This window comes from Myiozetetes cayanensis, unplaced genomic scaffold, assembly GCF_022539395.1.
Source record: "Myiozetetes cayanensis isolate MyiCay16 unplaced genomic scaffold, myiCay2020 scf9, whole genome shotgun sequence".
NCBI classification, from domain to species: Eukaryota; Metazoa; Chordata; class Aves; order Passeriformes; family Tyrannidae; genus Myiozetetes; species Myiozetetes cayanensis.
The window spans coordinates 18,796,650-18,815,039 of NW_026088185.1; the positions used below are offsets into that span (position 1 = coordinate 18,796,650).

Here is an 18,390-nt window from a genome sequence, read left to right on the forward strand (position 1 = left end):
TTTTCCTATGCAGCTGAGGGGTCAGATGCCTTGGAATTCTTATGTGAGTTTGCAGAAGGCCTGAGATTCTTGAAAGAGATAAATGCCACCTTTTGAGATCACCTGACAGGGTTTGGGTCTGTAGACTGTAACTGAGATGATCTGGATTTGTTAGCAGAAGGATACAGGACCTGTTCCAGTTACAAATTCTGCAGTTACAAATCCAGTCAAAAATGTACATGCTGTTTTTCTAAAATGCCACAGACCTTGTAATACATAAAATAGAGGGTATTTTATTAGTTTGAGTAAGTTCCATGTTCATAAGCATCCAATATATGAGGAGGTATATACAAAATCAGCAACAGACAAAGTAGAAAACCCAAAGCTGTAATATAGACAGCTGTAAACCAGCTGGTCAGAATTGGTCATGGTAACAGTCCTGGTTGTGATTTTAGATAAAATTTTAGAGCAATCTGAGATTGTTGTCATTCGTTCTTGATGTCTGTGTTAATATCAATGGCAGTGAGAAAAGGTCCAGAAAGATGATCTGGAGCTATGTGTATACAACAACTTGTTGCAACATGTTTGTGTTCTAGAACTCATACATTTTAAATTAATCTTTGTTGCAAAGCATAAAAAAATTATATTGCAAGATAAAGTAACGTTAATTCCAGTACAACGAAGCCAAACTCTTCAACTTCACCCTTCCTGAACTTCAGTCCCTTTGTGCTTTTTCTAGGCAGGGAAGACTTTTTTCCCCCACTCAGAACGTGTTATAAAACCGTTGTAACGCTGGTTTTATAAATACGACCTCGATAATCAATACGACCTTGGACCTTTTCAGCTGTTATGTTTATTTCCCTTGGGAAGTCTGACTGGCTGGACTTTCCCCTTTCTCCCTGCGGTTCCCGGCATCGGCTCCGGGCAGCGCTCCGTGCTGGCGCATGCGCGCGGAGGGTGGCGGTGCAGAGGCACGTGGAGCGCCGGAGTGTGCTGGGTGAGCGGCCCCAGTGCGGGAAGGGCCGGGGAAGGGTAAGCTGAGAGCCCCTCGGAGTGTGCTCTCCGGGGGCGGGCACGTCTCAAACGTTGCGCCGGTGACCCTGACTCCTTTGCTTTCTTGTTTAAGCCCGGGGGAGCTGGACCTTGCCGTGTCCGCAGCCCTCGCTAGAGCCGGCGCTGACAGCCGCTGCCGCCCCGCGCCTGCCCGCCCGGTGCCGCCCGGTGCCGCAGGCGCGCAGGGGTTCGCGGGCCGACCCTCAGCGGCCTCCCGGAGGCGGGCGCCGTGAGGGCGGTGTCGGAGGCGGGACCCGGGTTCAATGTCGCGGGTCGCGCCCCGCCTGCGGGGGCAGTGGGGCCATGGGCGCCCTCGCCCCGGCCAGCGCCGGCCTGAGGCCCGCGCGGCGGCTCAGCCATTTCCCGCGCTCTTCCTGAGCGCTTCTGGGTCAGAATTCCCCGCGGGAAGGGAGAAGGCGGCGCGCAGGTGGCAGCGGGCAGTGCCCGGCACAGGACGGAGGGGCCGGCGCTGGCCCCGGGGCTCTGCGGGGTTGGGCTGCACAGGCATCTCTCTAAAGGCTTAGTTACTTAAATCTCTAATAGTTCTTATGCTTGGGGAGTGGCGGGTGTCCGCATTTTGCCATTTGTGGAAGACTTCCTGGCTTACTGTGTATTGTAATACGGCCTTGAAAGTGCTTATTGTGTTTCAACTGGTAGAAGATTATTTTAAGGACTTTCTTGTCCTTCAAGTGTATTACACTGCACGGTAAGTGGAACACCTTAGAAATAGTTCTTTAAGTAGATCAAATTTCCTGCATTTAATCTATGTATTTACAAATTTGAAAACATCCAATGTTTTCTACTGATGTACTTTTAAAAGGATATTAGAATTAACTACAATTTAAAATTGTGTACAAGTTTGGGCTAAATCACTTGCATCTGCTCAATAACTTCCAGAAAGAGAAAGATTTGGAAAATTCCTGTGGACTGTTTTAGATAGAGATCCTCGTTGCCCATCAATAGGATAGAGGATGTAAGGTCCATTGCAGCTCTAGAACGGAAAAGGACGTCTTACATAGGGACTTACTTTATCCTGACTTCTTGCAGCTTAGCTTGCCAGCACTGTGGGAAGTCAATTATTTGTAAAGGCAACTACCATATGGAACAAATAGAAGCAATAAAAGCAATATCTGAAAAGGGACTATAAAGCAAATCATTATTTTAAAAGATACTTAATATATAATATCTGGAAAATTTGTAGCTTTTATTTTTGTATGCTTTCATTTTGCATAGGGAAGAAAACATTTCATATTATAACCGATCATAAATTACAATTCCTTCATTTTAGCTTTCCTTGAATCTGCCCCAGTGCCAGCAACAGCAGTGTAGTTCAGTATGTTAAATGATTTTTATTCTCTGATGTCTGTTTTACAGACATCAAAAGAAATTCACCTATATCCAACTTCCTAGAATGATTTCAGTACCTTACATAGACTGCTCAAATAAGGTTTTTTCTTTCTCAGTTGTGTGCTGCTGCCACCACCTTAATAACATTACACTGATGGAATCATGTGAACAGTTGAAGAACATTCAAGTTTGCCAAAGGTATTGATAATTTTTGTTGTTAATGATTATACCTCCTAAAACAAGACTTCAAGACTTTACCATGCTCTCTGAGTTGAGGGAATTTGATGAGTCTTTTTTGGTGTACCACAACATTTATCACCAGTGGTTTGTGTTCCCCAGCTTGGAACCAGTGTTGTAGGTTGTAGAGTACGTAGTTGTTAGCACTTGGTACAAACTGGCGTATATTCTAAGGAAACCAATTAATAGCAAATTTTAAGAGATAAGGCTGTAGCTTCCACCATAATTTGGGGAATTAGGTTGCCTTTCTTTTGCACAACAGGTGATTTCAGCTGATGCGTGTGACTGTTCAATAGTCTGTATTACAACGGTGGTCAGCCTTCCCAACTAGAAGCCATCTTACTTCCTTTTACCACCAATACCTGAATTTTCTGGCAGTTCTTGGACCCAAGTTTGGGATCATGGCTTAGTATGAGCAAGCCTCACTCATGCAGTGCTGGTATGTTAAAAAGCTCTGTTTTACCTTCCCAGTAGTAGCATGGATAGCACACGTGGCTTTTAAAGGCAGGTTTCTAAATTTGAAAGCTTACCAAGTGGACTAACTTCACAGTATTTGTAAGCATGTCAGTGTTCATTGTTGGGAGCTTTTCTATGAGAAGATACCAGGCTGCAGGTTATTCTCAAGCTTACCTTACTCAGAACATTATAATGTAGAGATACTGATTTTTACCTAGTTGTTGTGACTGTACTTAACTGCTTTAATGTGGTCTCATTACAGGTACCTCAGAATTGAATTCTTCTTAATACAGTGACCATATGGGATCAAAGAAAAATGGTCTACTGTTTTTCAAATACTTGAGTTTGTTGTTACTGTGAAAACTGGAAGAATAATCTTTCTGGACACTTTAAAGACAGCTGGTAGGCATAGCAAAATGCTTTGTTTGAGGCAGGTTTGCTTGTTTACACTGAGGCGTTGCCAAGCTCGGACTCTGTGTAGTGATCTGCTTTTGAGCCAGATAAATAGCTGCACCCATGAAGATGAAGTGTTCAGCCTTGTTGGAAGGAACAAGGCCGGACTTTCTGAGAAGCATCTGGGAATTGCATTCAACGTACTGTGGCAATTGCAAAAGGAGAGGCCGCTTCTCTTAAGGACTACTGACTATGTGAAAAATCACTCCCAGTTTCTTACCCTTTGTGCTTTGGCAGAAAACAAGGTGAAACACATGGAAGATGAGGTCGTAGTGGACATCTTATATAGTATTCTGAGGTAAAGAGCATTAAATTGAATTCCATGTATATATATTTTGTATTTGGTAATAAAAAGAGAGGGAATTTTGACTATTTAGCCATCCTATCCTTATAGGGAGGATGCCTATAGTGATCCCAGGGAGACTGGGAGGCTGCCCTGTCACAGTTTCTGTACTCTGTGTGACACAGATGGTGTAGTGTCCTGTGCTTCAGTTTTTGAGATGCAGGCAGAACAGGTCTGTTTTGCACTCCTGATAAATATGTTTTATGATTAAATGTTTATAATCTGTTTGAATGGAGGGAGCGATGGAAAAGTAAAACATGATAAATAATGAATGGACATATGTCTTATTTCTTTATAACTATGGGAGCAAACTTCAAACTATTATGTCTTTCTTTTGAAGGCTTAATGTTGAAGACCATGATTCTCTAGCACAAGCACTTGTTATAGAAGCATGGAAAAGATTAGAAAGGCAAGTACTGGGTTGCTGTGCTTTTTGAAAGGTGTACGGTGCAAGCATGATTTGCCGCATGTGAGGTTACACAAGAGTTCTCAAAGCGTACGTATGTTTAAAACATAATCTGAGTATTGTAAATGTCAGTTGTATTTTTGAAGGTTTTGGAAATTATACATACAGACTTTGGTATACAAATACATGAGAGATTCAGATGCTGCAAAAACAGAGACCAACATTTAAAGTTTTGAAATATAATGTCTGTGGAGATTTCTGTGTTTGAAGGAAATTGCAGGTTTTAATATTTACAGTTTTATCTTGGTGCTTGCTGTTCAGCTCATACATGGTTGTTAGAAGCCTGCTCATCTCAATTTAGTAAAAACATCTTAAAGCAGCAATATTTTCCTATTGTGCATTTTGTTGTTGTTTTTGTTGGCTTGCTTTGATATCTTTTTTCTGGACATTGTAGTTTTCATTCTGTAATTTAGGGTAATGGCAGAAGTTAGTGTCAGTCTTGGCACCAGCACCACAGAATTGCCTCTTTCAGCTTAACACGTGGGGCATCTTGACAGGTAAATTAATACAGTGTAGCTTGAACACGAAGTGATATTCAGGTAATAAATTGCTCACATTCATTTTATGTATTTCACATCATTGCTTGAGACTATAATCTTTATTAGGCTGGTCTGGCTAAGTGAAGAACAACTGATTTTTGTAGAGTTCCACATGCACAACATACTTTAATATTAAACACTTAGATGTTTTGCTTAGGTATTTTGTTTCCTTGTTTTGTAATTTGAATATACACTTTCTTTTTATGTGATTGTTGAAGTAGATTTTTGTCTTTAGTTATTCATTAGAAATAAAAGGTAAATATTCTTTCTGTTTGTCTTTGATGTCTTGATAGGCTTACTTTGCCAGCTCTGTCTAAATTCACACTGTGCTTATACAAACAACGCAGGCATTTCAGTCCCATAATTGGCCAAGTAGCTCATATTGTGGACATGAAACTGGATTCTATACAGGATGTAAGGTAAGTGTCAGAATGAAGCTGAGGAGCAGGAGAAGTCTTATGTCACAATTACTGTGCTGCCTTTCCTGAACACTTTCCTTTTTTCTCAATTGGAGGTTGCTTTTCTTCAATTTGGAGTTTGTGGGAAAGAAGTGTTCTGTGTTCATGTGTTGTTTGACAGGTGAATGCGTTTTTCCAATGATTTTACGAAGGATTTCTTTATAAGCAATCTAAACAACTAAAACTAGTGTTTGACTGTTTAGATTGGTTATAAAGATTTAATTAGTTTCCACTGTTCTACTTACAGTAGAACAATATAGCAGACATTTAGAATCAGCTTTATCCTGATTCTAAATTTAATGTGGACTTTTTGATAATTTAGAGGCTATTGACTCACCAGAAGGTGTTTTTCTTCCCTGACATTGGTAGTTTCTCTACTATGACTTAACTATGGATTTAGTTAGCTATTGTGAATAGCAATAAGAAGTTTAAAAGAAATGTTGTGTTTATTTCTCTTCAGAGTATTTTTTTTTTTGGGTCACATTGAATTAATGAATTCTCTTGCTAGCATGTCCCACACATTACCCTAATATTAAAACTACTTAAAGACAGCCCTAGCCAAAGTCCAAGCTTCTTTTTTCTTGCCTCAGTTCCCCCTGGGCCATTATAGTGAAGGCTTCTCTTTGTTTTTTCTGCTCTATACAGCATTAGCAGTGCCAACACTTATTTTTGCAGATGTGAGGAGCTTGCACATGAAACTCATTGAATGGGACTCCATTTCTTTACAGAAGTGACTCTCCCTGTGGTCATAAGTTTTATTCCCTCAGGAAGGGATTCTTTCTTTAGGAGTGACGATGACTCTTCTCCCCATTCTGTGACTTGAGAATTGTTTGTTTCTTTGGTGTCTATTGAGCATTAAAGATCTTTTTGCAAATCTGAATCGGGCAAATCAGACTCACGCTTTAGGCAAATGCTTTTATCACATACAACTTTGTTAGAGATGGCTGAAAAATCCCAATCGTTTCAGAAGTTCAACAAAAGCAGAATTTTTACTGTAGAAGGATAAATGGTTTTTGCTCATCTGTTTTTTTCTGCATTGGATTTAAAATTCCTTTTTGCCCAGAAGCCAGCAGCACCTTGACTACTGTTCCTTTCTTTGTGTGGTTTATTTAGGAAGTCTAAAATTTACTGCTTGTTATGTTCAATGTGTAAGTGTAAAATCTTTTGAATTTTTTAGGATCTTGTCAGTTTTGATGGTCAGCATATCTGATGTTATCTCACAGAGTTTTCGAGATCGATTACTACACAAGGCTGAAGAGCTCTTGGAAGAAGAGAATGAAGGCCACTTCAACTATGCCAAAAGATTGCTACAGTTTCTTCAAAATGTTAAACTGAAATATCATCCGTTGCTAGAAAAATGCAACAGGGTTTTCCTGAAAAGTGCCTCCCATCTTGATATCCACAGTATTAGTAATATTTTTGGACTGTACGAGCAGCTGGGTTTTGACAATGCTGAATTCCGCTTGGTTGCTAACCAGCTGCTGTCTGAAACTATAGATGATTGTTACAATCCTGAAACCTTTGCAAAATTATTTTTTGCTCTTGGACCTATGGCAGAATCCAAGGTAAGAGAAAGGTAAGTTTATTAATGATTTTGTCTTATTTATGATACGCATTTTCTTGCACAGAAATTAAAAATGTATTAATGTTTGGAGGAATTTCTGAGCCCACCTGTGAGCTGAGCCTTATGTTTCCTGGTGTAACTTTTTAGCCATTCATGATTTAATTTTGGAAACATTGTCAAAGCAGTTTGTTTTGAGACAGTTGCATAGAAAGCTGGATCTAGCAATCAAGTGGTATGTGAATGCTGTTATGCAAGGCCATCTTGTAGCTCTGTCTCTTAGACTACAGCCTTCCTTTCACAGGGGATGGTAGTAAAAAGCTTTCTGTCTTTCCCCTGAGAAGTATGTGCAGTGGTATGTGTTGCTTTTTCCTTTTTAAGACTGGCAGTAACTCAGCAGCCTGAGTCTTGTCCTATACCAGATTGCTGACATCCTGTTCTTCATGAAAGGTTGTCAGCAGGGACCGCTTTGGCATTTATTTAGCAATCAGGGTATTGTGTGATAGATTTTTTCTCTTGTGCCACAAAATCCTACTTGGAGTGGTGTTGCTCATGGGTCTCTCAAGTTTTAGGCAGAATTTACCTTATTTATTACAATGAGTCATATTTTCATAGTTTCCTTCATGAACATCTACCTCTATTCAGAGATGTGGATATACTGCAAGCCTGTGTTGGTTTTGCCATAGCTGACTTAGTTCCAAAAACTTTTCCTATATTATTTATTTATTTAATTTGTGGTACACACTGACTTTTTAACTGCCCCAAGACCACTTCAGTTCATGTTTGATTCTGTTATCTGTAGCTTCCTGATTGATTATGAATTGTGTAGAGTCTTTAAATATCTTCCCTACTTCTTGTCTACTTTTAGAATTGTTGGACTCACTGGTTTCTAGCATCTAGAACAATATGCACTGATCCAACACACACCCCTTTACTTGTGCTATACAGGTCTGCTGTTTAGAAGAAAAGTCTAGAGAACAAAAGTATCTGGAATTTGTTTTCCTGTATTTCCTGAAGCAGTCTTTTGGTTCTTTCCCTCATAAACAAAGAAAATCGCTGCAATCTTTGGTGGAGATTTTCATCTGTTTTTCATTGGAAAATATGTCTTTTCCCCTTTAGGTTGCTGGTAACTGCAGCACACATGGCTGAAGAATTTAGCGGTCACCAGGTATTGGTGATACTGAAGACAATGCAGAAAATGAAATGCAGACATTCTCATCTACTTGAAAAGTAATTTTTTTGATACTACTAAGAAGGTGTATTGCCTAGGTAAACTACTTCCATTTAGTGTGGAAAACTGTGTAATATCCAGTAAGTGAGGCGTGGAGGGTGTGTCACTTGCACACAAATGCATCAACACTACAAATAATTAGCTTATGCAGATTTTAGAATATTGCAGCTTGACCCAGAAGTAATTGAAGAAATTTAGGAATCTCATAGAAAAGCATTTCAACCCTTCCAAGTTAATGCCATATTATATCTGGCTTATTTGCAAATATGTGATCTCATTGCAGTAAACTTAGCCCCTGCCAGTTACTGTAAACTCAGGAGATAAAAGAGAACGTGTCCACGTTTTCTGCAGTTGTAAACTGAACACTGTTTATAGGGAGAGGTAGTACCTATCATACAATGAAGGGGAAAGCAGCTGATGTTTTGGGCACAGAAGATGTACATCAGAGATGCAGCAGAGTTACATACAGATTGTGAGCAATAACTGGATTGAAGGTAGTTGTATGAACCAAACAGATCCTTGGAAGAAAAAGGACATACTTGTGTGCTGTGGATCCAAGGAATACTAAAGGTGAATTCATGCCTTTTCTCCTGGAATCTCACTGGCCGAAGAAGATCTTAAGGTGTTATCTTTCCCTGCAGATCTGTCCCCCTCTTTGCAGCCTTAGACCAACAGTGAGTGCAGTCATGCTGAAGCTGGTGTTGCTGTTCTAGTTTATTCTATTCTTGATCCACTCTGAATTTAACTGATTGTGAAATCTGAACCAGAAGTTATTAGTGTGAAGTAGCTGATTTGCTGTGATGAGGGTTTTAATTTTGCAGTTCACTAAATGTAGAGAGGCTGCTGTGTCTTTGGGGAACAGTGTCAAAACTGGTGTGGAGAGGAGTGCAGGTGTGTGAAACCCTCCATATACACGTACTGTGCACCACAGGACACCCTTTCTTCATGTGGGATGTTGGGGTTTGCAGTATCTTTTGTATTAGCTTAATATCACATCATCTTTTTCTCTTTGTGTTCAGAATGGCTTCTGTTCTGCACAAGCACTTGGATAGCTACCATGTATTACAGCTGGTGAAGTTAACGCAGTACTTGATGGGGTTGCGATGCCGCAATTTGGAGCTGTTTGCCAAACTGAAAATTTTACTGTTAGGGTAAGTGTGTATTCTTGGAACTGTAGCTATTTAAGTAGTAAACAATTCTCTACTGAAGATTTCAAATTACAAGCTAAGATGTTCAAGTGTTTTGTTTCCATAAAATATGAAGAAAGTAACAAACTGTTACAATATTTGATTCTTTTAAACACCTAAATCAGAGGATAGGAAGTGGATGTTGTCTTGTTTATAGACCCAACAGTATATGCTAATGGATATAATGCCTTTCAAAAGTATTTTTTGCCCTTTATTCCTTTGGTCACTGCAATATTGAAATGGCAGGAAATTTTGATTGGTTATTTATAGGAAGAGCAGGTACTAATGTCACCTTTGATGTCTGATGGAAGAAGTAATGAAAAACAGGCAGTAAGGATGCCTTGGTTGGGACAAGTGAAAGCGTGAAGCAGAAGTACTTTTTGTTTGATTGAAGAACTGTCCAGTTAATTCTTAGGCTTGTGCAGTTGCAGCAGAGAGGGAAACAGTTTCTGGAATTGCTGGAGAAGAGATCTTGCTTCCATTGCTCAGCTTCTATAGGAATGTAGTGCCTTGGCTGTGCTATTTTTTTGCTGATGATTCCTTTATGTTCCTCAGGCACCTCAGAACCTGGTGCTCCCTAGGACAGAAATCAGAGAAATGAACCAGGCCCAGAAACCCAGACACCCTTAACAAATGTGGACCTTCTGGCCTTAATAATGACTTCTGTGTTTAATATTTAAAGCCTCTCCAGCTGACTGAGCTGCTCCCTGTCTTCTTCCCTTTTTTCAGTTTTGAATAAATTAGAAGGAAGAAGTTAATTAAAAAAACATGGTAGTTCCTAAAGGTATGGATTTCTACCACAGTATTAATATTCTACTTATTTTATATTTGTTATGCAGCTTTTGACTTCTAAATTAAAATTTTCATGCATGTAATTTATTTGGGTTTTTTAACACTTGCGCTTTGTCATTATTGATGAACTGTTTTTATTTCCACGTTTCTTCCAGTTATTTAAAATCTAGTGTGATACCTGCTGATACTGCAGCCATAATTCGTGTTCTGGCCATGCTGCCTTCTTTTCAAGTGGAGGAGATGATTATAAACAAAGCAGCAGCAGTTCTGCCTCAATGCAGTCTCCATCATTTGAATTGCATTGCTACAGCTCTTGTCAAATGGAATCATCATGACCAGTTGCACTGGCAAAACAGTTCTGAGCTATGTGCAAAGCTTCTGCAAAAACTAAATGACTGTGGATTTGAGAGGCTTCAGAAAACCAACAGCTTAAATCGTCTGTTGGAAGAACTTACACATGTGAATGGAGAGTGGTTTGAAGAAGTCCTGAATGAGGAAACCATGGCCATGTGTCAGCGCTTGATAGACCAAATAACATGGGCAAATGTATTACCACTGTCTTTTTTCCTCCAAAAAACAAACCACCGTTGTCCTGCCTTATTTGACAGAATAGCTTCTGTGACTGTTGAAAATATAGACAAGGTATTAGAGCTTTTCTGTCTACTGTGTGAGTTATTGGGTAAAAAAGGAGAGGTTCATGTGTTGATGCGTTTCAGAGCACAATCCACTGTGTTTCTAAGAGTTTTATTCAATGTATCTGATTTGGAGCTCATCTTTTTTTGTGTTCACTCAAAACTGTTTTGCTTCTGTTTATATAACTTTGCACTTACTTCTCATTAGTTTTTATTTCTTACTGTTCAGTCAGTATAGGTCAGCCATAATCCATTGCATTCAACTTTACATTTGACCATCTTAATTTTTTTTTCAAAACTTCTTTATAAATAGCCACATCACCTGCTGTATATTTTAACGTTACTCATTGTTGTGGGGGTTTCCCCAGTAGCCCGTCTTTTTGGGTAAAATTACTCTTTTTTTTCTTAATGTCTTTTTTTCCTCCTCATTCTCAGTCTGGAGTTCATATAAATCTTTGATTTTATTCTATTGCAGTTTAGTATCTTTAAGAGCATTTAATGCAAAATCTTTTTGAAAGGTTCTTTAAGTATATAGAAACACTTGGATCATCTACATGAAATACATCTGAAGTTTTAGTTGTTGCTGCAAATTCAATTATTTCTGCATTTTATTTTTTTATTGTTTCCTCCAGGAATAGTTGACAAAAAAATTAGAAAACAGCTCATCTAGTTTTAAATCTCCCAATTCTGAATGAAGTATAAAACTCTTCTTTATTGTAAAGCAATATTATGATATTTTGCAATGACTTGATTTTGGATGTCTTTTTTTCCAGATCCACCCCTCCGAAATCTATTTTATTCTCTTCCTTTTCTCTACTTTGAATTATGACAATGAAGAGTTCTTTAAGAGTTGTATCCAACATCTTACTTCTAACTTGAGTAAGTGCATTAGACAAAGATATTCTGACACCAAATAAATGTCGCTGAAAGTTATTTTTACAGAATGAAAATAGGAATAGAATGGCACTTCTGTTAAGCAAAGAAAAAGTATGTATGTTACTACTAATACTCTGCTTACTGGGTTAAACCATTACAAAGATTCAATGCTGGGTTTCATTTCACCCTTTAAAAATTACTGTTAATAAGGGACTAGCAAAGAATTTTTAGTGTAGTAAAAAGCAAGTGAAAATTCTGGTTAATTCACTGTGCTGCTGTTGCACAGAATTGTTGTGGTGTTCCCCAAGGAATTGTCCTTTGTGAACAGGATACATTTTGTGATTCATCACAAATAAATGGTTAAAGTTGTAGAGGAAATGTGTAGAAACTTGTGTAGTACATTAAGACAGAAAATTAGACAATTTGGGGGGCCAGGAGAAGGGCACTGCAAATCCTTTCAACTTTGTCATGTGTTAATATAGATTTCTGTTTTTTAAAGGTTGTTTTGAAGTTTATCACTTGGTGCTCCTTGGTCACGTTTTGGCAGTGGCTGGGTATTTTCCTCCTGTTCTGATAACAACGATATTTAATGTTTCTTTCCTAAGCAAACTGGATGCTCAACTTAAAGGTAGATATCTTGCTCTCTGAGGAATTTGATTGTGTAGTATTTGGCATAAAATGCAACTGTGGACCTACATATGACTTGAGAAGTAGAATTACTCTTTAAATTATTCCATTTTCTAGAAAGACCCCCTCTATATAATCTAGTCATGATTTGAGTGCTAAAAGGGAAAGAATGAACAAAAATGTATGCTTTATTTTGAAAGTACAGACTTATATTGCAGGTGAGAAAAGGTCATATAAAGCAAATTTTATAGTCAACTTATTGTACTCAGTATATAATAATTCTTCAGTTTTACTGGAAATGAAATTACCTGACTCTGGCGTTTATTACCAGAAATAGTCACAAAGCTCAAGAAATCATGTGGGATTCTTGCCTGCAAGAGTCCTACCAGACTCTTCTCTCTAAATAAGAGACTGAGTGTTTATTTTGTCTCTCTCTACCTGCACGTTGTTCCCTATCAATGTATTGTTGCCATTTTTCCTTCAAGTACTTCATTAAAAGTTGAATGATAGAAGCAATTTCTGTCTTCTGTCTTGCTGTCATGCTTAACATTGAGCAGAACTGTTTCTTTTCATTTTTTCCTCAGGCCTTTTGAGCATCTTTCTAAAATTTTGCAGCATGGATTTTATAAATGCCATAGTATACTGACACTTGCACTTTTAGTAAAGAATTCAGAGGTAGCCATTTAGGTCAATATGTTGGATTTTTCACATTGCAGTTTACACCTTTCTATGTCTGTTTTTTTTTTTTTTTTTAATCAGTCCTGCCTGATACCGTAAAGCAGAGGGTCTGCTCTCGCCTCATGAAATTGAACCGAGCAGTCTGTCTGGAATGCCCGGAGTTTCACATCCCTTGGTTTCATGAGCAGTACTGTCAACGTGTCTTTCATAACAGTAAGCAACCTAAGAGTAGAAAACCTGCCCTTGTTTCTAATAATAGTCTATTTTCGGCAGTCTACTACATGTTTCTTCTAAAACTGTCAGGTTGACACTACCACAACCATAGAAGATCAGGAAGGTGCCACCCACTCTTTGCTGAGCGTGTCTTGGAAAGTGCAACCTCTTAGTAGTGCAACAGAGAGCAAAGCAGTTTTCCTTGTGATAATTAATGTAATAGAGATGGGATTTTTCTTTTTAAGAAATAAAATTTAAATAAACAGAAACAGTGTATATGGCATGAAGGATGGAAATGCAGGAGGAAGAATTAGAGTTGTCTGCTGGAGGAGATGGGTCACTTTGTTCCCTACTTCACCTACAAGGCTGAGCTTGACTTAAATTTTTCAATGTGAACATTTTTACTTCTTGCTTTTGAAATTGCTCCTATCTTCTTCCTCTAAAGAATCAAGATCCATCAGGGGTGAGAGACAGAGAAGTAGGCTAGCGATCAGTGTAGCAGCTGAGATCTTTCAGAAGAGTGATGAATTCAGAAAATCCAGCTAATGCAAAGAGTATCTATCCTCCACTAATTCACATGGGGAGATCTGCTTTACTGTCCACAGAACTCAGCTACTTTGTCTCTCAGAGACTGAAGATGTTTTGGAGCAAAGTGTTATTCTGCAACAGACAGAGAAGTGACGTATAGTGTGGTGTGCCTGTAATAAAGACGAGTAAATCTTAAGTGTCCAAATGCAATTAAAAGCAAACAATCCAACAGGTGAAACCTGTAACTAAAGGTTTTGTAGCATGTGAATCAGAAAAATCCTCGAATGGAAAGTCTGGATTTGAAATTTATGCTTAATAGCACACACCTGCTACTTTCCATCTAAAATGTGATCACTTGGTCTCTGAATTATGATGGAATAACACCAGGCATCTGTGGAAAAGATGTAATTCAATAGCCTGACTGTCAAAAATGCAACATCTCAAAGTGCTCTGTTCAGAGTTTTGGCTGTGGAAGTTTTGATGTATGAATTCTTTGTTTTGTCTTTGTAGGTATGAGCCGAATAAATCCAGTGCGACAGCACGTTCACAGAATGCTGACAGAGATCTTAGGAGGGAGCCAGTACTCCAGGATATCTGTTCTCACACCATACTACTATGAAATAGGTGAGAAGTTAATACTCTAAGGATTGTTTACAAGATTAGGAAGCCCGTTTTCATGTGGCCACAAGTTATTGCAAAGAAGAAATTGTTGTGTAAAATACAGTTTCTAAAAAGATCTGCGTAATATCAAATAATGTTTGATATCTTTAATTTTGTCTATCACTTAGTTTTTCTAGAAATAAACACTGTGACAGATCAAATTCTTTCACTTTTGTCAGTAAACAGGTTTGCTGTGTTTTCTGATAGATTTTGAGTGTGTCCTGGATGAAAATAAAAAGCCTCTTTCCTATATGGCTCAGAATATACCTTTGGATGATGGGGGGGGAATACACTTGAGATGTGACATCAAGGACGAAGGGAGAAAGGCTCTGCCCCCAGGAGCTCAGAGGTTAGTACATCGAATTCTTGCACGTTAGCTCTCCCAAGCTTCCAAGTTAACATCCAGTTTAGGCCACGTTTTTGATGCTTATGTCCTAAATGTTTGTTGCAACCTTTATGCTATTTATCTTTGAGTTGCTTTTTCCTTAGTCTAATGAAGTTTACCTTTCCAGGGTGTGGCGGGTCGGCCACATCTGCTCCCAAACAGTTGCACACTCATTCCCTTCCTGACCTCTTGTCCCTGCAGCCTAGACCTCTTGTCCATGTCTGCACTGTGGGTGCAGGGTGACAAACAGAAAGTCCTGATGCTGTGCAAGCAATAGCTCTTCAGCAATAGCCAAAATATTGGTGTGTCATTAACACTGTTCTGGTCACAAGTTCAAAACACAGCACCAGACAAACTGCCATGAAGAAAAGTACCTTCATCCCAGCCAGACCCAGTACATGTTCTTGAAATGTGTTTCATGAGATTGGAATACTCTTTCCCTTTCACCTCTTCAAATGTTAGCCTTGAAAATGCTAGTTAGCTGTTTTTACCATTTGAGCAAAGACAGATGCAGGGAAAAAAATGCTTTTTCTAAATCATGTAAAATTGAAGTATCTCTAGATGAATAAGAGGAAAATGTTTTGTCTGTTTTCAGGGAGTTGTTTAATTTTCTTTTTCTGTGAATTGTCAGGTTTATCTAGTCTTGCTGCAGCTATCAATACTGAACTAGAGAAATCACTTCTTGCTATTTGGGTAGGACCTGAAAGTAAATGCACATCTTTGCTGTTTGCAGAATTGCTTTGGAATTTCTTGATTCAAGAGCTTTTAGCAAAGATTATTCACGTCATCTGAAAGGAGAACTTGCAGTGAAAAAACGGCACCTGGAAATGCTGGGATACCGTGTAGTTCAGGTGAGCAGTCAGCAATCCTTTGTCCTTTCTGAGTTGTATCCATAGTGCAAAATGATCCATTTTCCATGCAACACGTTCAGAGACAGTTTTTATAATTAAAAGCATTTACTGGGTAAGAGCAATTTTTGTATTTAGGGAGAAAATTCCAAGCTGTTCTCAAAATTATTTAAGGACTTCATAGAACTTGCACCTTCTCTGAAAGAGGCTGAAGCAAAACTGAAGTCGAAAGGTCTCAGTCTTATGTTATTGAGTAAAGGAGAACAAGTGAAATGAGAGTTTCAGTTCAATTCACTAAAGATTTCTACAGTAGAAGATGATTGAACATACCCTTGAGTGGTTTGGAGTGCCAAGTTTTGGCAGCTGCCAGGTGGGATAGGGATGCTGTTTGTCTCCTGCAGTGATGGTGTATGACAGGGAACACTAGTGGCCAGTGATAATTCACAGCCATCGGCAATGAAACATTTTGGTAATGGAGGCTCATGAATTCAGAGGCTCCTGTATATTTAATTGCCCTAATTTTAGCTGGAATCCTTCTTTTAGCTTAAATTTGGTTGGTTTTCTTTTTCTTTTAAACAGAATAATCATCTTTTCTCATGTTATACTACTGCTACACTATTCCAGTCTAATAGATTAACATTACAAACTACAGTGGCCTGGGATTTTCCTCTCAATTTGGGTTTTCAAAGGTGGGAGATGGTGTAAAGGAGTTATCACAGCCTATATTGTGTGGGCATCTGTTTTACATTTCTGCAACTGACTATACTTACATAAAGAATCTTACACTGAGAAATGGATCTTGCCAGTATTAGAGTGCAGCCAATGAATTCAAGTGGAGACAGACTTTTCCCAGGCAGAACTAACTCCGTTACCCCCTTGGGGTCATGGTCGTCCAAAACTCCCGTAAGGCGCATCGTGTCGGGGTCACCAAATAGAGACGATGAAGAAATGAGGCTGCACACACACCATGATTCAGTTGTTGGGATTCTCCCCAGAGCTCTCTCTGAGTTTCCCTGTCATTAGGGTTCTTTGGTAAACACCAAAGCACCTGGAGTTGTCATTCAGTTAACCAGAATTCCCAGGACTTTTTGCAAACTCAGTGTTTGATTCACACACTCCTCAGCGCCAAGGCTGAAACGCTCTCTTTTGATTCCAGTTAATGGAATGCAGGTGCTGCTGGCTTAACTCATTCCCACATTAGAGCAAGCCTAGCTTTTGGAGGGACACAGGTGGTCAAATATCTTCAAGTGGAAAACAAGAGATATCAGAGAGCCTTTGCTGTGAATGGTATGTGGCTTATACCAGTGTTAACACTCAGTTTGTATGATTCTGTTCTACAGATTCCTCACTTTGAATGGAATTCTATGGTTCTGTCAACAAAAGGTGAACAGCTAGAATACCTGAGACAGCAGCTGTATGGAATACAGTGATGTCAGACATGCAGTCTATAGTATTTCCATAAAAACACTTCCTGTACCACCAAGCGTTTCGTAATCCTGGAATATATAGTTTCAAAAATCTCTTTATCTGTGAGTCAGCTGGACCAAGGCTTGCCATGGGCATCAAGTGTAAAGGGATTGCAAAAGGTAGGTCACAGTGGGGCATGAAGATGAGATAAGGATGCTTAAAATTTCCCATTATCTGGAAGCTATTATTTAATCACATAAAGCTCTGGCAGTGTTGCTGTAAAATTACAATATCATCTCCTAAATTAATAGTACAGAAGCTTAGCCAGACATAAAACTCTCCAAAAAAAAAGTTGGAAATACTCTTGACTGTGAGAGAAGTGTCAGCAATCTATTGGAAACTATGTCTGTCCTCCAGCATGTGACAGAATGAATAGCTGGGAATCAACAGTATCTGTACTCTGAAACCAAGAAACTGAAATGCAAATTTACTAAGCATAGGGCTGCTTTTAGAGCCGTTCCGTTTCCATCTCCCAGAACAGAGGTACTGTGGGGGACTGTGCTGGGGGAGGGTGTTGCGTGGGGAGGAACCTCCAGCTGCTTCTCCTACCCTGTGATGTGGCGCATACAAAAGTATGGCTGAGCCTTCTGGAACACCTTCACGTACCTAAAAACCCTGCCAGGGTTTCTGCAGCAGGCACAAGACACTGAGATGTAGAAGGAAAAAATGGAATAGGCAGCAGAATGTTCATTGTAGAGCAAACTGTAGGGTGGTCATACTTGACAGATGACCCTTTTTCCAGAGGCAGCCGCATTGTGCCCACGGCTGCCATCATCTCATGACTGCTTGCTGTGCCTGTCCTTCACATACACAATGTGGGTGTGTTTTCTTGCTTATTTAGTGAAGCAGTAGACATTCTTTTACCACTTCCTTTGAAACCTGGCAGAGGTAAGCAACTGCATTTCTGAATTGGCAATTATGCATCTGCTGTCACTTTTTTTGGTTTTACTATTCAGTAGCAGAAGAAAATATTTTTATTTACTAAATACAAATCAGGACAGGAATGGAAATTCAGGAAAAACCAACAGAACTGATTGGTACTTTCCTCCTGAGGCAACCCTCACATTCTTTAGATTATGACACCCTCTTTATTCAATGGAGAAATCCTTTGAGGAGATACTACTTTTAGAAAACTGAGTGCTCTGTTTTGGGCAAAGGCTGTGCTAAGAAATCTGTCCTGTCAATATGGTAGTGATGATAAGCTGATCATTAAAAAAGACAGCATCAAGTGATACTTTGTATAATTTTAAAAACAAAGTTTAATTGTTAAAAGTTTTCAATGTCAAAATGCATCAACACTTTATTAGATGAAAAAGTCCTCTCTGTCATAGGTAGGTATTTACTGATTATCAACTCGTCTTGGACTTTTTTATG

General features: G+C 39.1%; 1 protein-coding gene across 10 annotated transcripts in view; it reads left to right on the plus strand.

Moving 5' to 3' along the window:
* FASTKD1 (FAST kinase domains 1) overlaps nt 1–18,390 on the plus strand; it is a 49,232-nt gene that overhangs the window by 784 nt on the left and 30,058 nt on the right. For 4 of the 10 annotated variants that reach the window (XR_007632094.1, XR_007632093.1, XR_007632091.1 and 1 more), the window contains exons 1-16: nt 931–1,011; nt 2,496–2,577; nt 3,335–3,823; nt 4,209–4,277; nt 5,167–5,292; nt 6,509–6,907; nt 8,012–8,122; nt 9,143–9,274; nt 10,258–10,744; nt 11,508–11,613; nt 12,110–12,238; nt 12,997–13,128; nt 14,167–14,280; nt 14,524–14,665; nt 15,435–15,552; nt 16,890–17,135. Coding sequence is in view for 6 of the 10 variants with exons in the window: in XM_050340293.1 (XP_050196250.1) it covers nt 3,489–3,823; nt 4,209–4,277; nt 5,167–5,292; nt 6,509–6,907; nt 8,012–8,122; nt 9,143–9,274; nt 10,258–10,744; nt 11,508–11,613; nt 12,110–12,238; nt 12,997–13,128; nt 14,167–14,280; nt 14,524–14,665; nt 15,435–15,552; nt 16,890–16,979 (2,490 nt within the window). In the remaining 4 variants the exon portion in view is untranslated. Of the gene's footprint in view, nt 1–930; nt 1,012–1,582; nt 1,739–2,495; nt 2,578–2,878; nt 3,056–3,334; nt 3,824–4,208; nt 4,278–5,166; nt 5,293–6,508; nt 6,908–8,011; nt 8,123–9,142; nt 9,275–10,257; nt 10,745–11,507; nt 11,614–12,109; nt 12,239–12,996; nt 13,129–14,166; nt 14,281–14,523; nt 14,666–15,434; nt 15,553–16,889; nt 18,330–18,390 lie in introns of those variants that run through there. The other 6 variants (XM_050340294.1, XM_050340292.1, XM_050340293.1 and 3 more) reach the window with 6 other exon arrangements.